This window comes from Maniola hyperantus, chromosome 22 (assembly GCF_902806685.2).
Source record: "Maniola hyperantus chromosome 22, iAphHyp1.2, whole genome shotgun sequence".
Lineage (NCBI taxonomy): Eukaryota > Metazoa > Arthropoda > Insecta > Lepidoptera > Nymphalidae > Maniola > Maniola hyperantus.
The window spans coordinates 1,094,169-1,113,583 of NC_048557.2; the positions used below are offsets into that span (position 1 = coordinate 1,094,169).

A 19,415-nucleotide genomic window follows, 5' to 3' on the forward strand; every position below is an offset into this window, starting at 1 on the left:
TATAAGACAGATAAGACAACTTTAGATGAAACCATCTTACATATCATATCTTTGCTCATTTCTGTATTGAGATGTTTTCGTCGTTTCGTTGGCTTCAACGACAGAGACAACGCTCTACGAAACCGCTAACTCTTTCTAAAGGTCGATGGATAAAATAGAAAAAGGTACAGTACCTTTTTCTATCCGCAAAATTTTCTTGAAATCACAAAAGGCATCCACAAAGTGGCCTCAAGTGACACTACTTTGTCTTTTGTCTACAAAAACTTTATGCGACAAAGAAAATGTTGTTCTACTTTTCCATTTGTAGCCATTTTTCCCCCACTTAAAGATTTAATGATAAAATGAATAGTTTTATAACCTACTTCCTGCCTTGCTTCGCTTGACACAGGTAGGCGTTCCTATTCTATACACCATGACATGATTGTATACTATAAATTTTTTCTCGTGAAATTTTCTAAATGATATTTAGTGCAAACCGCATTTAAATCCATTAGGAAAATCTTTTTCCCGGGAAATTAGGAGATTTTTGCCACACGGTGAAGCATGAAATGCTTTCATATAAAATGTTCGTGATGTTTTGAATCCGTGCCTCGTCCGCGGCTCGTGTGTTGGCATAACTCAACCCTAGAGCTTTAAGATACGTATTGTTTGCCTGGTGGCTGGTTTCTCCTGCATGTTTAGCAGTGCGAGGGCGAGCAGTGCATGTCGCCTGCTGCATGTTGCACCATACAGATTCGATCTGTTTCAGCGGATTATAGCAAACTAGCTTATGCTCGCGACTTTGTCCGCGTGGACTACACAAATTTCAAACCCCTATTTCACCCCCTTAAGGGTTGAATTATCAAAAAAACATTTCTAAGCGGATGCCTACGTCATCATAGCTATCTGCATGCTAAATTACAGCCCGATCCGTCCAGCAGTTTGAGCTGTGCGTTGATAGATCAGTCAGTCAGTCACCTTTTCCTGCCCGCCACGTGTTGGCATAACTCAACCCTAGAGCTGCTAGACAAGCAAGCTAGAATTTCACACGATTATGTGCGTTAACGATTACATTAATTTATTTTAGAGCCGGACAGCAGCGCACGCGTTTTATAGTTTTTTTACGACTGTTATTGAACACTTACGTCTCACTTCCGTGTCCCTGCATTATAATGCGATTGGCGCAATCTCACTTTACTTTGTACACGTGGGTGGTGCCATCAACTGAAAACTTCAGTAAATAAAAATTATGACTTCAAAGTTTCCATACTAATATTGTAAATACGAAAGTGTCTGTCTGCTAGCCTTTCACGGCCCATCCGGTCAACCGATTTTGATGAAATTTAGTACACCGACAGCTTGCATCAGGAAGGACATAGGCTACTTTTTATCCCGGAAAATCAAAGATTTCCCACGGGATTTTAAAAAACCCTTAGAATAACAACCAAAAAACCTAAATCGTATGACCGTTCAATGCCCGGGCCTAGTGGCCCTTAGGGTAAATCCGCTACTGTCTAGTATTGTGCATAAACTCCGTAAGAATTTGGCTGTACCTTTTTGTTTTGTAATATCTGCACTGTTTACCCATATTCGCAATAAAGAAATTTGAATTTGAATTTGAATTTGAATTTGAAGATCCATGTGGTTATATACATTGTAACTAGACGGTGAAATAATTTTCAGTCTAACTCTTAAGTGTTCATAGCTATCTAGCAAACACATTATGGCTTATACCGGCTACCCACGGTGCGTGGTTCTGCGGATCACGCACGGCCGGACGACCACGGACATCCACGTACCGCGCACAAGGCTCTCTAACGGTGAGTGTCAGTCTGTGTGGGTCTTGAGATTCGAGGCCATTTTGAAGTTACCGACTCGCCGCGGGTCGGACGCACCGCGGCGGACGTGTTTGCGCTATCAGGGTATTTGTTGTACTTAGTAGATTTTGCAATTGTGGATTGTAAGGTCTACATCTCCTAAATATGCTCCGGGTCGGGGCGAAACGTGCGTCGAATGTGTTTTAGGATTTGTGTGGTGCTGCGTGGTGGTGGTGGTAGACACGTATTGCTTGCCTGGTGGCTGGTTTCTCCTGCATGTTTAGCAGTGCGAGGGCGAGAGGTGCATGTCGCATGCTGCATGTTGCACCATACAGATTAGATCTATTTCAGCAGATTATAGCAAACAAGCTTATGCTCGCGACTTTGTCCGCGTGGACTACACAAATTTCAAACCCCTATTTCACCCCCTTAAGGGTTGAATTTTCAAAAAACCTTTCTTAGCGGATGCCTACGTCATCATAGCTATCTGCATGCTAAATTACAGCCCGATCCGTCGAGCAGTTTGAGCTGTGCGTTGATGGATCAGTCAGTCAGTCACCTTTTCCTTTTATATATTTAGATTAAGCTTTTGGTTCATTGACTATCAAAGTACACTTCCCATGGTGAGTCGGTGCGGGCTGATCCGCGTCCGTCCGCAATATCAATATCACGCACCGTGGGAAGCAAGTATTACTCGTATGTGTTGCAGATATGACACGCAGCAATTGGTCGATGTTTGATCGTACATCAAACCTATGACAGCGCGCGCTCGATATGATTTGTGTGTTGTTGATGGTTGAATGATTTAGTAGTAAACTGGACTGAAGTATGAAACGTTTAGTTGGGAATTAAATTCGAGCACTTGGGCTAGGAATCTGTTTAATATATAGCCCAAACAGCTGGAAGTATGCTGAAAAGCATAGAGTTACTTGCATTGCATTGCATACTATTCATATCCATCATACTAATATCACTACCCCTATCCATACTAATATTATAAATGCGAAAGTGTGTCTGTCTGTCTGTCTGCTAGCTTTTCATGGCTCAACCGTTCAACCGATTTTGACGAAATTTGGTACAGAGATATCTTACATCCCGGGGAAGGACATAGGCTACTTTTTATCCCGGAAAATTGATGAGTTCCCACAGGATTTTTAAAAAGCTAAATCCACGTGGACGAAGTCGCGGGCATCAGCTAGTTATTAATATGAAAGTGTGTTTGTTTGTCCTTCAATCACGTCGCAACGGAGCAACGGATCGACGTGATTTTTTGCATGGGTATAGTTTAAAACCGGGAGAGTGAGATAGGCTACCTTTTATCCCGGAAAATCAAAGAGTTCCCACGGGATTTTAAAAACCTACATCCACGCGTACGAAGTCGTGGGCATCTGCTAGCAAGTAGCAAGATATAAATGCGAAAGTGTGTTTTTTGTTGGTTTGTCTTTCAATCACGCCCGTTGGTCTGATCACAGAACATTATTATGAGTATGGTCGTGCGTGCGATGACTGAGCTCCCTAACTACAGTACCTACACGCCAGAAAATATTGTACATCGACCTTTAAAAAGAGATAGCGGTTTCGTAGAGTCTCTGTCGTTGAGACAAAACATCACATAGGTATGAGTGACAGAGACAGGCTCTACAAAGCCGAAATCTCATACTAAAGCTCGATGTACAATATTTCTTGCCGGCTATTGTACCTACTCAGTGTTATTTCATTTCCCGATGCGCAGAGCACATAAGTAACTATGCAGATCGGGACAACCTGAGCGCCCTAATTAGGGACTCTTCCTCCCTTTCCCTTATTACACCTTACTGACTCAGAGTAAGGGTCCCTTGAAATCTGGTAGTGTAATAAGCCTTTTAGTATACTTTTAGTTTGACTGACTGACTCACTCATCTATCAACGAACAGCTCAAACTGCTTAACGGATCGTGCTGAAATTAGGCATGCAGATAGCTATTATGATGTAGGCATCCGCTAAGAAAGGATTTTTGAAAATTCAACCCCTAAGGGGTTAAAATAGGGGGTTGAAATTTGTGTTGTCCACGCGGACGAAGTCGCGAGCATAAGCTTTCAGTGTAATAAATAAGCCTTTTAGTTAGAAAGGTGGTAGGAGCTAAAAAGATGGATGGATGAGAAACACGGAGGATTTTGCTCTCCAAAAGGCGTCCAGCAGTGGTCGAACACTCGCTGATGATGTTGTTTTTGGGTCCTAAATCAGTAAATATTTGGCAATAATGACGGAATTGGATTTCAGGCCAAGTTTAGAGTATTTTAAGCACCTGCAAACTGAACATTTACATTTGAGTGCCGGTTTTACCTTCGACTACTGTTTTTATTAGGCACGGAACCAAAACAAGCGAGACATTGATGTTTACGAGCAGAGCTACTGTAGAAATTAGCGCCAGACGTGCGCCGTGACGTCACTGCTAGTTCCGCCCCTACACCATCCTCCTACATCTCCTGAGGATTCTCCGTTGTCGGAACGAAACGTGCATCGAGTGTGTTTTGGGATTTGTGTGGTGCTGCGTGGTGGTGGTGCGTATGACTTACTTTGTGGCTGGTTATCCCTGTATGTTTAGCAGTGGGAAGGCGGGCTTTGTAACATAGGCTACTTTTTATCCCGGAAAATCAAAGAGTTCCTACGAAAAAATCCTAAATCGACGACGCAGGCATCATCTAGTGCACCTATATTTGAGTCGCACAATGAACACAAGCTGTAAATTCCCAATCGCATCAGTCCCACTGGTGGATAGGTCCAGGTGCACTCTCCATTACGTGGCTTGGCGTGCGGACGCGAACTATTTCCACACCCAACGCCGCATGCCAAATCGTCGCACCGACCACTCTCACTAGACCCCTGATTCCTTTCCCCACTCGACGAAACCCAAGCATCCCTACAATCTCAATTGAGCCTCAATAGCTCAACGATGGATTGAAATCGTAAGAAAACACCGCATTTTTATTGCACTTATTAACGAATAAAATTTTTGTAAATATTTTGGTAGCTTATCATCACTTTAGGTTTAGGATCAAATTAAGGATCAAATTAATAGGCTAACTAGAAACAGTAACAAGCTTGCAGCTCCTACCTTCCGCCTCAGGAAAGTCCTAAAGTCATTTGTGGGTATGGGTATTACCCTTTATAATAAAATCCCGCAAACTATTTTGGACTTACCTTTGCAAAAATCTATTAAAAATGTGCTCCTGAAAAAAGCATATTACACAATTGAATATTATCTAAATAATAAAAGAGCGTGGATTTGACCTTCAGCTCGTTTCAGCAACGTACAGGACTGCAAATACTTTTTTATACATGGCATAATCTTGTACCTATATCAAATATTTGAAAAGAGCAACCACCTAGTTTCTTGCTGGTTTTTCTCGGTAGGAAAGGCATTTCGAACCAGTGGTAGATGCATCCGACGATTCGAAAGCACTTATTAAAGTTTATTTGAATAAAAAAGATTTTTATTTATTTTATTTATTTTAAAGAATCTACTCCGACCTTAGCAAGTAAAAAGACGGACTGGGAAGGCTTTAAACAAGAACTGAATTACAGCATTAATCTAAAAGTACCATTAAAATGTCCAGGACAACTAAATGAAGAGGTCAATCAATTTGTTGTAGACATACAACAGGCGGCCTGGAAAAATACTCCATCACAATATAAAAATATACCTAAAAGTACAGTGTATCCGAAACATATATTAAACCTAATAACTGAAAAGAGAAGGGCAAGAAATAGATGGCATCAGACTAGATCTCCATTAGATAAAAGAATATTGAATAAACTTACAAAAAAAATCAAGCGCGAAATCAAAAAGTATGAACAAATAACTATGGACAATTACCTTCAAAATTTGACAAATGACCGGAGCACCAATTATTCACTCTGGAAAGCGACAAAGAATATGGACAAGTCACTAATGCATATTCCCCCAATTAAAAAAGAAAACAATGAGTGGGCGATAAATAACGACCAAAAGGCTAAACGATTTGCAGAACACTTAGAGAATATATTTCAGCCATACGAAGGAGAAGAAATTGATAAAGACTCTACTAGGGAAATCAAGGAAGATGTAGACATCAAACTAGTGACACCCAAAGAAATATGTAGAGAAATAAAGCTCAAATTGGGTCCCAAGAAAGCTCCTGGATATGATTTAATTACGAGAGAAATTTTATTAAACCTTCCAAGGAAAGCCATAGTTAAGCTCACCACAATAATAAACGCTGCATTTAGGCTCAGGTACGTGCCTAATGTGTGGAAAGTGGCCGAGGTCATTATGATAGCTAAGCCAGGAAAACCACCTCATGAAGCAACATCATATAGGCCTATCTCTTTGTTGCCTATTATGTCAAAACTATTTGAAAAGCTCCTACTGAAGAGGATGAAACCAATATTAGAAAACAAAAACCTGATACCAGATCATCAGTTTGGATTCAGAGAGAAACATTCAACTATTGATCAAGTACATAGAATTGTTAACACCATAGAAAAAACAATTGAAGAAAAGAAAGTTTGTTCCACGGTATTTCTTGATATTGAAAAGGCTTTTGATAAAGTTTGGCATGAAGGTCTTATTCATAAAATTAGAAACGAGCTACCCAAATCATTCGCAGATATCCTGGAATCATACATAACAGATAGAGCATTTAGAGTAAGACAAGAAGATGCCTACTCTGAGCTTAAATGTATAAAAGCTGGAGTTCCGCAAGGGAGTGTTTTAGGGCCGGTCCTGTACCTATTATATACCTGCGATATTCCAGACCTTGAAAACAATACTATTGCCACTTTTGCTGATGATACTGCCATTATGGCCGTAGGAGGCACACATGAAGAGGCAGTGGGTAACGTACAAATAGCGCTAAATAAAGTCTATAAATGGACTAAAAAGTGGAGAATAAAGCTAAATGAATCAAAGTCAGTTCATATAGATTTCACAAATAAAACAAAAAAGTATCACGCTGTCTTCATAAACGACCAAAAAATCTCCTACGTGGATACAGCTAAATACCTTGGTATGACACTTGATGTGAAGTTGCGCTGGAAAGCTCATGTCAAGAAAAAAAGGAAAGAACTTGATATAAAGTATAAACAGATGTATTGGCTACTTGGTAGATATTCCTCGCTGTCAATACACAACAAGATTCTTTTGTACAGACAAGTCCTGATGCCCATTTGGACTTATGGCATACAGCTGTGGGGCTGTACCAAAAAAAGTAACATCCAAATCATCCAACGGTTCCAAAACAAAGTACTCAGGAATATTGTAAATGCACCCTGGTACATCAGAAATGATGATATTCATAGGGACCTTCAAATTGAATACGTCCATAAAGTTATCACCAAATCTGCCAAAGCCCACGACTATAGGCTTCACCACCACGTTAACGTTGAAGCAATCCAGCTGCTTGACGTAACGGAGACAGTGAGAAGACTAAAAAGGACCAAACCTTTTGAGTTAGTGTATAGTGATTAGTGATAGTGTACATAGTGTAAGCGCTGAAAGAACACGTGAACAAAGTGTCATATCTCAAATCAAGAAAGACTAAGATGCGTCAGTGGACAATTTCTTAGTATATAAGATAATTTATAAGTTTAGGTTAAAATAAAATTACTTATTAGTCATACATTAGGCTAGATCGTAATATAATTGAGTAGCTAATTGGCACTCAACAATAAGGAAAAAAAAAAAAAAAAAAATTATTTTATTTATTTAAGACACTTTTCAAAAAGGGTAAAATAGCCTACTGGCAGGATGCTCCACGGGTCGGGTTGACTTTGGCGACTAAGATGGAATGGAGGATAGAGCCTCAATAGCTCAACGGTTAACGCGCCGACTAAAGTCCGAAAGGTCGGCAGTTCAAACCCCACCCGTTGCATTATTGTCGTACCTACTCCTAGCACAAGCTTTACGCTTAGTTGGAGTGGAAACGGGAATATTATTCATGATTAGCATGGCTAATATTCTTTATACAAAAAAACAGATTACTTGCACCAATCGCTACAGGTAAACCCTCTTTACTACTGTTAGCCGCTCACTCGAGAAGATACGCCACCACGTCTATTGCTGATATGCGGCATACATACACTGCAGTCTACTCGTGTGCTGCAGTGCTGCGAGTGTAGTGTGAACATAGCCATAGGCTCAAGTTACACTGGCCGCTCACCAGACTGAGTATTATGACGTTACAATAATTTATGACCGCCCGTTAGTGTAATATCGAAGCTATCAAGATTTCTCATATATTCTGTAGTGCTATTATACATATAAATAGATAGGATGCATATTTCTGATAATAAACAATTGATAGAAACACTAAAGGACAGGTCTAATCTAAATGCTATATATTAAACTGTAAATATTCTATTGTATGCAATGATTATACTTAAATTATAATGTACTAGCGACCCGCCCCGGCTTCGCATGGGTGCAATGTAGATACTCCGACATTTTGTTCAAATAGCGTTATATTTCATCAAATTAACACAAACCAATATTAAACTATACCTATAAACCTTCCTCTTAAATCACTCTATCTATAGGTGAAAACCGCACTAAAATCCGTTGAGCAGTTTAAAAGATCTACGCGTACAAAAAAATGTAGAGATTATACTTTAATATTGTACGCCATTGCATGGCAGATTGTGACATGTACCTACTTAATAATCTATGTATGTAACATCTCTCTTATACTTACAACCATGCAATAAACGAATAAATCTAAATCTGTCTATCCTTTCCACAAAACAACACTTTGAAAAGGATACCATCCAAAGAAATTTATTAGATATCACCATAATATTTAGGTATGTTAATTTAGTTTAGACTTTAGAGCCCTTCCATAACCATTTATATATAGGTACTATTATTTGAAGAGCAAAATATAGGTATAATTAGTATATTATAATTAGTCGCCACCCGAATTTCAATATCGTGACAATGGATGGATGCTACCCTACATGGAAACCGCTTTTTGACGCTAAGATAAGGGCATCAGTCGTGGGACAGGACACTGTTAGCTCCGCTTGCCTGGAGTACGGTGACGGCTCCAGCGATGAAGATCAACACGAACTATCGGGAGACGATCTGCAGCTGTCTCCCCAAAGCCACCCTCACAACGGGCAGCGGCACGCGCGGCGCGCAGTCTCATCGCGACGCGTGCGCGAACTGACCGCCTTGATACAGGACCCCGGACGGATTCGAAACTAGTCGGGCTAACGTCGACTGGATACGTGAGTATAGCCGCAGAAATATACTATATATAAAGCAAAATATAGGATTAATAAAAAGCAGTATACCCACATCATCAGCCTTTTCGATTGCACTAAGGGACGCCAGCGAAGCCCGGGAGCCCCCGTGCCTGCGCAGCGCCCGCTCCGTCTCCACACATTGAGACAGCGGGACCCCAAACACGTTGCCCGTGGGTTCTGTATATAAAAAAATGTTGATTAATAAGGTGAAATAGATGTCATTTATTTAAATTCAGATACTTACAAGTTATAGCCCTTGACTGCAATCTCACCTGGTGGTAAGTGATGATGCAGTCTAAGATGGAAGCGGGCTAACCTGGAAGGGGTATGGTAGTTCTAGCTAGTGCATAACTAGGTACCTCTACCAGAACTGCGCTTTCCGGTGCGAGGTTGCCGTTTTACAGCAGTAGGTACGAGTGAATAGGTGAGGTAGAGAATGAGAAGGGCTTAGGTCATAGTCAACCACGCTGGCCAAGTGCAGACTAGCAGGATACCTTTGAGAACATAAGTATTCCACTTAGAATGAAAAGGGATTAGGTCATAGTCAACCACGCTGGCCAAGTGCAGACTAGCAGATAGAATAGATAGATATACCTTTGAGAACATTATGGAGAACGCTCAGGCATGCAGGTTTCCTCAAAATTAGCATGTTTGCACATGCACCTCAAAAGCAAGTGATATCGGTTAGCTTAGATTCGTATGACAAATTATATAGTATATATGCATTCAGAATGCTGCTGGGGCTGCCGAGGGGCTGTAGCGCTAGTGGAATGTTCACGGAGGCCAGGACTGATGGCTTTCATGCCATCATCCGTAAAAAGATGGCCTCCCTCCTACAGCGTCTTCGTAGCAGTTCCAACAGCATTCTGGGTGCAATTAAAGATAGGATAGGCTGCCCAATAATTAAGCATTGGGTGGCTGTGGCCACCGGGCGCCTAGAGCTGCCACGTTAGGCCACTTTATTTAATCAGTAAGCACTAACATTACTAACATAACTATAAGGAAATATTGTTATTAACACACTAACTTTAGTAAATATACAGTTGTAAATTTAAATATGGACTAGAACTGGTCTGAAATAAAAAAATATTTATTTATTTATTTATAGTTTAAAAAAATCACGAAAAAGAATCGACTGTTAGGCGGTACGAAGTTCGCCGGGGCAGCTAGTTCTGAATAAATAATTTGACTTTTGACTTTTAACATATTTTCCATTTGTGATCTAGGCTACCTATAAGCTCGCGACAGGTTGAGATGGAAATCGGGGTATGAGGCAGGGGGACGCCCCGCACAACCACACGTCACCCGCGCTCGCCCGCACCGGGTTAACACGGGGGCTGTGCGGGTGTGCGGGGCGTCTCCACCCGCATTGCCATCTCGACCTGTCGCGTACGTAAATACCATAGCAAAGAGCAATTATTATTATTATTATTATTATTATTTATTATTTAATTAGAACGGCCATAAAGCCAATTACACTAATTAAACTACGAGTACAAACTAACATAAACATACTTACAAAAATTGTTAAAATTATAAATTTTAAAAAGCAAAATTATAAATTTTCACAAAAGTGCAAGATCTGACCCATGAGGTCAGCCCATTTGTCAGCAAATATGTCACAGCGAGGGGACTCCTTCAGCAGTGCGTTGAGCGCAGCCAAAGTGCGCGGTATGGGTGATCTGGAGCGCGCTAACGTGCGACTAAACGGACTTACGAAAAATTTGGAGCGGTGGCGGAAATAGCTGTAATTAGAGGGTGCATAAACGCAGCAGAGCTTGTTGTGTAGTTCAGAGCAGTCGATCACACCCAGTGTTTCCATGTACACGGTAATTACCGTAGATGCACCGTAATTCAGTCCTAATCTACGGTCAAGGTAATATAGCCGTTACCTTGACGGTGTCACCGTAATACAAAAATCACGTTAAAAATTCATAATATTCTGCGTAATACGAGTACGAATCTCAGTCACCTTAGCATATTTCGTAATAACAACATTTCTCTTGCTCTCGGTTTAAACATCAAATCTCAGCAATCTATTTTCGTCCTTATTCAAGCAATTAGGAAGGAGTGAAATGTAAAATTAATGAGATTTAACAAAATATTAATTAATATGAATAAATCCGTTTATGAAAAAGATATTGCTATGCTAGGAGAGTCGGATTCAGAATAATATTAATAATTGATTAAAAAGCAAATTCGTGACTTTTTTCTTTTAAAAATGACACGGTAATTTACACGGTATTCTTTTAGCTAATCCACCGTAATTTAATCTAGAAACACCGTAATTTTAACACTTCAACACGGTAATTCTCGATTTACATATGGAAACACTGATCACACCCCTAAGAATCTTGCAAATTGTACCAATTTGGTCGCAGTCTCTTCGGGTTTTGAGCGAGTGGAAACCCAAAGCCTAAGCAATTTTTTTTTTTTTTTTTTTTTCCACACAAACAGAAAAAACACAATATTGGTTTCTTCGTGCTCGTAAGCGCTTGGCGGCTTGTCTGAGCACTGCACATTCCTCTGTAGGTAGTCTTATACTTACATACATACTATACATACTATTAATGTAATGTAATGGCAATGTAGTGCCATTTCCCCATAGCGGGTCAACACGCCGCGAATAGCGCGCCCAGAATAGCGCGGCCTTTACACGCGCTATCGGAACGTGGAAATAGCACTCGACCGTCTGTCTGTAAGTCTTACGGTAAATCACTTCATTTCGTAATAACTATAAAGGGTAAAAACTTGTACTGAACCCGGCAGGAATTATTATCGATACGGCGATATAATATGAGGCGGGGGGATGCCATAACCTGCCAGTGAACAGGCTCTTACTTAACTAGTGCCTACCCTGGCTTCAAACCCTGTGCACGCCACTGCCTGCACCTCACCCGCGCTATCTCGCACCGGGTTAACGTGGGGGCTGTGCGGGTGTGCGGGGCGTCTCCACCCGGATTGCCATCTCGACCTGTCGCGTACTATAGGTACATCGACCTTTAGAAAGAGATAGCGATTGGCGGCTCCTCTGGTGCTGCAAATGTTCATGGGCGGCGGTAATCACTTAACATCAGGTGACCCGCCTGCTCGCTTGCTCGCTATATCTATTAAAAAAAAAAAAAAAACGTAGAGACCGACAAAACGTCACATAGGTATGAGTGACAGAGACAACGCTCTACGAAGCCGAAATGTCTTTCTAACAATCGATGTACAATATTTTCCATAAACTAGTTGAAACATTATTTTCTTCATCATGATCAACCCATCACCGGGTCACTACAGAGTACGGGTCACCTCTCAGAATGCGAAGGGTTTGGCCATAGTATACCACGCTGGCCATGTGCGGATTGGTAAACTTCGCACACCTTTGAGAACATTATGGAGAACTCTCAGGCATGCCTCACCTTTCTACCACCGTACCGCAAGACAGCGGGCTAGTTTCCACCCCTATGTCGTGAACATTCCATTTTCGCGTACGAAACGCTTTGCGTCATCATCCCTTATACGCATGGCTAGGGTGTAGAATACTCTTCCTAGATCAGTGTTTCCTGCTAATTGTAATCCGGGTATCTTTAAAACAAGAGTGAATAGGCACCTTCTAGGCAAACGCGTCCCATCTTAGGCCACATCATCACTTCCCATCAGGTGTGATCGTGGTCAAGCGTGCGCCTATAATGAATAAAAAAAACATGCAGATTATTTTAAACGTTTCAAATCAAATACCTACCTAACCCACACCTACGTCATGCGTGACCCAAAAACGAGGACACAAAAACACAATTATATCACTCATTGAAACCACTAATTACTTCTTAATAACTTTCCCGGGTTGTCTTCAATGAGGAGCTTTACAACCGAATGTGAGGACGTGGCGCCAACTCACCACTAACCCAAATAAATACAATTGACTCATTTGACACGTGCGATGCGTGACCCAAATATTTTGGTGGGATAAGAAAAAAAACCGGCCAAGTGCGAGTCAGACTAGCGCACCGAGGGTTCCGCACTAGTCATATTTTTGCAACGTTTTGCACGATAAATCAAAAACTATTATACATAAAAATAAATAAAAGTCTGTTTTAGAATGTACCCCTATGTTGAATTATTCTACTATATTACTGTGTAGTTTAACGAAGCCGAGATGGTGATAACCAATATAAAAACATAATTTTCTTAAATGTTTCAAAACCTAACCCAACCTACGTCATGTGTGACCCAAAAACGAGGACACAAAAACACAATTATACCACTCACTAGCTTATGCTCGCGACTTCATCTGCGTGGACTACACAAATTTCAAACCCCTATTTTACCCGCTTTGGGACTGAATTTTCAAAAATCCTTTCTTAGCAGATGCTTGCGTCATAATAGCTATCTGCATGCCAAATTTCAGCCCAATCCGTCCAGTAGTTTAAGCTGTGCGTTGAAAGATCAGTCAGCCAGTCAGTCAGTCACGTTTTCCTTTTACATATTTAGATTGAAACCACTAATTACTTCTTAATAACTTTCTCGGGTTGTCTTTAATGAGAAGCTTTACAACCGAATGTGGGGACGTGGCGCCAACTCACCACTAACCCAAATCGTAACCCAAATAAATACAATTGACTCATTTGACACGTGCGATGTGTGACCCAAATATTTTGGTGAGATAAGAAAAAAAACCAGCCAAGTGCGAGTCAGACTCGCGCAACGAGGGTTCTGCACTACAGTCGTATTTTTGCAACATTTTGCACGATAAATCAAAAACTATTATACATAAAAATAAATAAAAATCTGTATTAGAATGTACAAGTAAAGCCCTTTCATATGATACCCCACTTGGTATAGTAATCTTACTATGAAAATTGAACCACATTTCAATTTTTTTTTGTGTGATGTAACTACAAATTCACGGTTCAGCAAGAAACTCGACGGTAGCTCTTTTCAAAGATTTGGTATGCTGCAATCTCACCTGGTGGTAAGTGACGATGCAGTCTAAGATAGAAGCGGGCTAACCTGGAAGGGGTATGGCAGTTTTTAATAAACCCAATGCCCCTTTGGTTTCTACACGGCATAGCGTTTGACAAAATACGGTGAAATCACTGAGAAACTATTTTATAATGGATTCTCGGGAATGTTATCTTCGTAGAATCAATCAACGTGCGATTTAGAGCTTTGGCGTTGCCGCCAAATTCGTGTAAACACAACTTTGACTTACACTACGATAGTGCTGAAAATTGACTTCTGTTTTTTCAAAGTCTATTTACTGCCACTGTATTCATAGTATTTTAGTAGAGTCAAAAAACTAGCCAAGTGCGAGTCACACTCGCGCACCTAGAGTTCCGTACTCGGATGATTTTTTTCGCCATTTCGCACGATAAATCAAAAAATATCTAAATATATAAAAGGAAAAGGTGACTGACTGACTGATTGACTGACTGACTGACTGACTGATCTATCAACGCACAGCTCAAACTACTGGACGGATCGGGCTGAAATTTTGCATGCAGATAGCTATTATGACGTAGGCATCCGCTAAGAAAGGATTTTTGAAAATGGTGAAATAGGGGTTTGAAATTTGTGTAGTCCACGCGGACGAAGTCGCGAGCATAAGCTAGTTATGCATAAAAATAAATAAAAATCCGTTTTAGAATGTAGAGGTAATATACCCTTTCATGTGATACCCCGTAGGCCGTCGCCTAAGGGAAAGAGGTTGCGATCCGCCCTCTGAGGCCTACCTGGTCCAAAGATTGTCCATCGCCATTCAGCGTGGCCATGGTCACGGTAATGTTAATTTACAATCACAAAACTAAATGGAAACACAAAGTAGGCAAATGTAATTAAAATGCTGGAGGCGGGCAGCCCTATCGCATGTTTACGTACCGCGCCGTTACGTTACGTACCGTATTTATTTCAAAGATACGGCCGAGTTACAATACTGTATGATAATATTACTGTGCCATGGTGCCAGTTTGATGGGCACCTTTGGCCCAGGGGCAACCAGGGGCGGACTTTATGACGACGTGGTTAGATAGTAAGGTTTATTAATATTGTACTCTTGTAATTGAATTAGTTATATTTATATCTGTTATCTTTAGACACGTAGGTAGTAAGTCAATGACTTCTCCAAAAAATACAAACAAAATCAAAGTCAAAGTCAAATGATTTATTCAAAATAGGTAATTACTCTTTTTGATGGTCTGATGTTAGATTTGTAAGATATAGTGGTGATAATTATTACGCAAACTTAAAACTAAAGCTACGAGGGTTCCAAACGCGCCCAGGTTCTACCTACAGAACTTGGAATTATCTTTTAGTTATCCAGTGTGGTAGCACTACCTACCTACAGCTAAAAGGAATGCAGGCGAGACAAAATGACTACCTACTGTCATTTAAAAACACTAAAACTTTTATAGCATTTATTTATTTTTACAACGAATTATGTTGGCAGTTAAAAAAGCTATGTTAAAAGTATTCCGTAAATCAAGTTAATAATAGGCTGATAGGCTTTCCATAAAAAAGCTAGTAAATAACATAAATGCGCTCAATATACTCATCGTGTAGGTATCGGAAAATGAACGCCGCCTTTCATTAAAAACTTAATAAGAGTCTTATAATGCTACCTACTGCTGAAAATAAGGGTGAGATCTATAGAGCACACTCTGACTCAGCTTAGACTTAAGACAGAGTTCAAACGAGACAGGGCTATATCTCTCACATAAATCTGTCTCGTTTTAACTCAATCTTAAGTCTGAGCAAAGTCAAAGTACGCTCTATAGATCTCAGCCTAGGACACTCAGCCAAAACGCGTCTAACCATGGATATGTAGTATGTTGAGTTGACACGCTCAAAAGTAATAGGCTGGTGGCGCCACCTGTTAGTACCTTTGGATAAACATAATTTGACAAGGTGTTCATGATTATTTTATCTACCTACCCTCCATTTTCCCCTTCGTGCACTTTTGCCTATGTTCGTGGTGTCAAATACAACGCCACGACGCCAGTATGTTCTGCGTGCTCCGCGAGACGCCCCGTTGACAATTGAGTCGCGTCCTCGTGTTCATACAACCCAATAAGGAAGGTGAATCCGTGATAGCCGCTGTTCGTCTGAAGATACGCCCCGAAGTGTCCCGTGAAGTGAATTGTGCATGTGGGCGATACTCCTGAGTGCTTGTGCTGAGCCTGTTCCTGCTGGCAGACCGTCGAGGTTAGTGCACGAATCCTTTGTCCTTCGTTTGCCCCTTTTCACCTGCGTGGATACCATCTAAATTCTAAAACAACCCGCATACAGTCCACTCCAGCTCTCGCTGTCGAAGGTGGACAGTGGCCCACGAATTTACACCATAGGCAAAATACCTTAGTAGCAACAAGCAATATCTGTATTGTATCTAAACGTGAATAATCCAATAATCTCAACCGCCAAAAGAAATATATGAGTCAATTGGTTTTCGAGCCAAGAAAAATTATTCACATTGCATTAATTTACGCTATAATACCTGACTTCCCTGTTTCTAAAGATCAGGTAGGAGTAAAGCTGGTTTTTGGGTCAAATCCAAACACCAATTATACCTAATGTTTTCATTTGATTTTCTTTTTATAAAGTAAGTAGGTATTTTTGGGTTATAAAGCTTAACACACGTAATTACCTACCAGAAATGAAAATAATGGCGGTAGTTTTCAAGTTCAAAATAAAAACAACATGGCAGCCTTGGGTGATTTTGCATTAAGAATCACTTGAAGTAGGATAGAATTAAAGAGTAATACAAATGCGAAAGTTTGTCTGTTGGTTTATTGGTTTGTTGGTTTGTCCTTCAATCACGTCGCAAAAGAGTAACGGATAGAACTGGAGAGTGACATAGGCTACTTTTATCTCGGAAAATCAAATTTTGAAAACTAACTCCACGCAGATGAAGTCGCGGGCATCAGACTATCCTTGACGTGTAGGTACAGGCCTCGAGGCGGAGGTTAGCTTCCTTGCCCGGACTCCCTGAGGGACTCGTGCATTAGTATAGTCCAAGTCCAGGACTACAGGCTGCATTAGACCAGATGTCTAGACGTGTCCAACTGGACTAAGCTACGAATGTCTGATAAACAGAAAATCGTGCATCATAAATTGTTCTGATGAGATAAATTCTAAGGGATTCACAGGTTCAACGTCAGTTTAATAAAAAAAAATATTAGGTACCTGATTGGTATTGAATCGCACCCCAGCAAATTTCGCCCGAGAAAAACCGGGGTGCGTTATCTAGTAAAAGCTATAAAACTCATATTATTATAAGAGGAAGGTAGTAGGGTAAAGAGGTTGGGATTTGTTACCAGCCAATTTGCTGGCAGTTGGCACATCTCTCAATGCAACAAACAACCTCTGAGATCTGTAGTCAATGTCCCGACCCGGCAACAAGTGGACAACAACCGAGCACTGAGTAAATACACGGGATTCCAGAGGCGTGGAAACTGTAGTGAGTGTAGGCGCCATGGCGTACACAAACGTTATATTTAGAGCGGCTCTTGAGGATTGTCTCTCAACGCGCCGATATATCACGCCGTCACAAGGAAAATGGTCTAGCACATCGATTTTTTTATCAAAATTGTATAAACCGTTGAGACGTAGTGGAAATTCCACGACCACGTAGAATAGTTTGCTTCCTTGTGTCTAGTAGGGTCTACAGGCTTCAGTGTTCCCCTCCATTCTTAAGGTTCATAATTTTTAAGGTCCATCGGTCCTAAGTCATCATCATTATCATCATCAACCGACAGACGTCCACCGCTGGATATAGGTCTCTTGTAGGGACTTCCACAGGCCACGGTTTTGCGCCGCCTGAATCCAGCGGCTCCCTGCGACTCGTCTGATGTCGTCCGTCCACCTAGTGGGGGATCTTTCAACGCTACGTCTTCCGGTGCGAGGTCGCCATTCCAGCATTGAGACCCCATCTATCAGTTTTACGAACTATGTGCCCTTCCCATTCCCACTTCACACAGACAGACAGACAACGAAGTGATCCTATAAGGGTTCCTTTTTTCCTTTTGAGGTACGGAAACCTAAAAAAGGAAAGCCTCTAGGCTCAGTAAAGTTAGCAATTCATTTGCTCGTAATTCCATACGTTTCTATAATAAGCTTCCAGAAGACATATTGGAGATGTCTCTCAACAAGTTCAAAGTTTTTATAAAACGTAAACTAATTGAAAAATCCTATTACAATGTAAAGGATTATTTAAATGATAAGCAAGCTTGGGAATGAGTTGCTTAACGGCTTTGTGATAGTTCTAATAAGTTTCAATAATTTTGTAAAGTGGTGATAATAAAAAGAATACCCGGCTGAGTTTGTTGTGGGCTCTTCTCAGACCTGGGCGTGTTTGGAACCCTCGTAGCTTTAGTTTTAAGTTTGCGTTATAATTATCACCACTATATCTTACAAATCTAACACCATACCAGACCATCAATAAGAGTAATTTATTACCTATTTTGAATAAATCATTTGACTTTGACTTTGACTTTGAAAAGGTTTTTGAACAGGATCAAAACATGTTGAAGAACAGGATCGCTGAAATGACCAACTGAGCGAACCTAAAGAAGAGTAGATATTCACGCTCTAAATGCGGAAATGTAAATATGGAAGCCAGTAGACATAATAAGAAATTAAAAAGATGCCAGGACATAGTACTAGACCTAATGATTTACAACGACGTCGAATCTATTATACGTTATCCAAAAAAATACCGCGAACGGACTATCTCAGCGCGCAAAAGCATAATAAAAATGTTTTATAAGTTGGTATAAATCACTGTGATGTATTCATTAGCTCACTCTGTCTTGTGTAAGCTTTATTGTCCGCTGTGTGTGTTTTGTTTCCATGCAACAATAACACGATATCGCGGACACGCTTCTCTGGGATTCGTTACTCTGTTTTATTGGAGCACTGAGCCTTGAGTGCGTGTTTTGTAGGTTATAAACGTGACAGAAGAGTTTGGATAAAGCTTTTACAGTCATCATCATCTTCATCAACCGATAGACGTCCATGCTGGACGTAGGTCTCTTGTAGGGACTTCCACACGCCACGGTTTTGCATCGCCTGAATCCAGCGGCTCCCTGCGACTCGTCTGATGTCGTCCATCCATCTAGTGGGGGTCTTCCAACACTGCGTCTTCCGGTGCGAGGTCGCCATTCCAGCACGAGGTTGTAGGAACTATGTGCCATGCCCATTGCCACTTCAGCTTCGCAACCCGTTGAGCTATGTCGGTTACTCTAGTTCTCCTACGGATCTCCTCATTTCTGATTTGATCACCTACAGTACCAGGCCGGAAATATTGCACATCGAACTTTAGAAAGGGACGCTGTTTCTGTCGTAGAGGCCGACAAAACGTCACATAGGTATACG

At 40.9% G+C, this 19,415-nt stretch overlaps 1 protein-coding gene and 1 long non-coding RNA gene across 3 annotated transcripts in view; one reads left to right on the forward strand and one right to left on the reverse strand.

Moving 5' to 3' along the window:
* Positions 1-19,415, forward strand: part of LOC138403908 (uncharacterized) — a 108,553-nt gene that overhangs the window by 49,414 nt on the left and 39,724 nt on the right. The gene's annotated exons all lie outside the window — the stretch shown is intronic.
* RhoGAP102A (Rho GTPase activating protein at 102A) overlaps positions 1-19,415 on the reverse strand; it is a 56,614-nt gene that overhangs the window by 12,792 nt on the left and 24,407 nt on the right. For both annotated transcript variants that reach the window (XM_069506046.1, XM_034980501.2), the window contains exon 4: positions 9,112-9,236. In XM_069506046.1, coding sequence (XP_069362147.1) covers positions 9,112-9,236 — 125 coding nt within the window. The remainder of the gene's footprint in view (positions 1-9,111; positions 9,237-19,415) is intronic.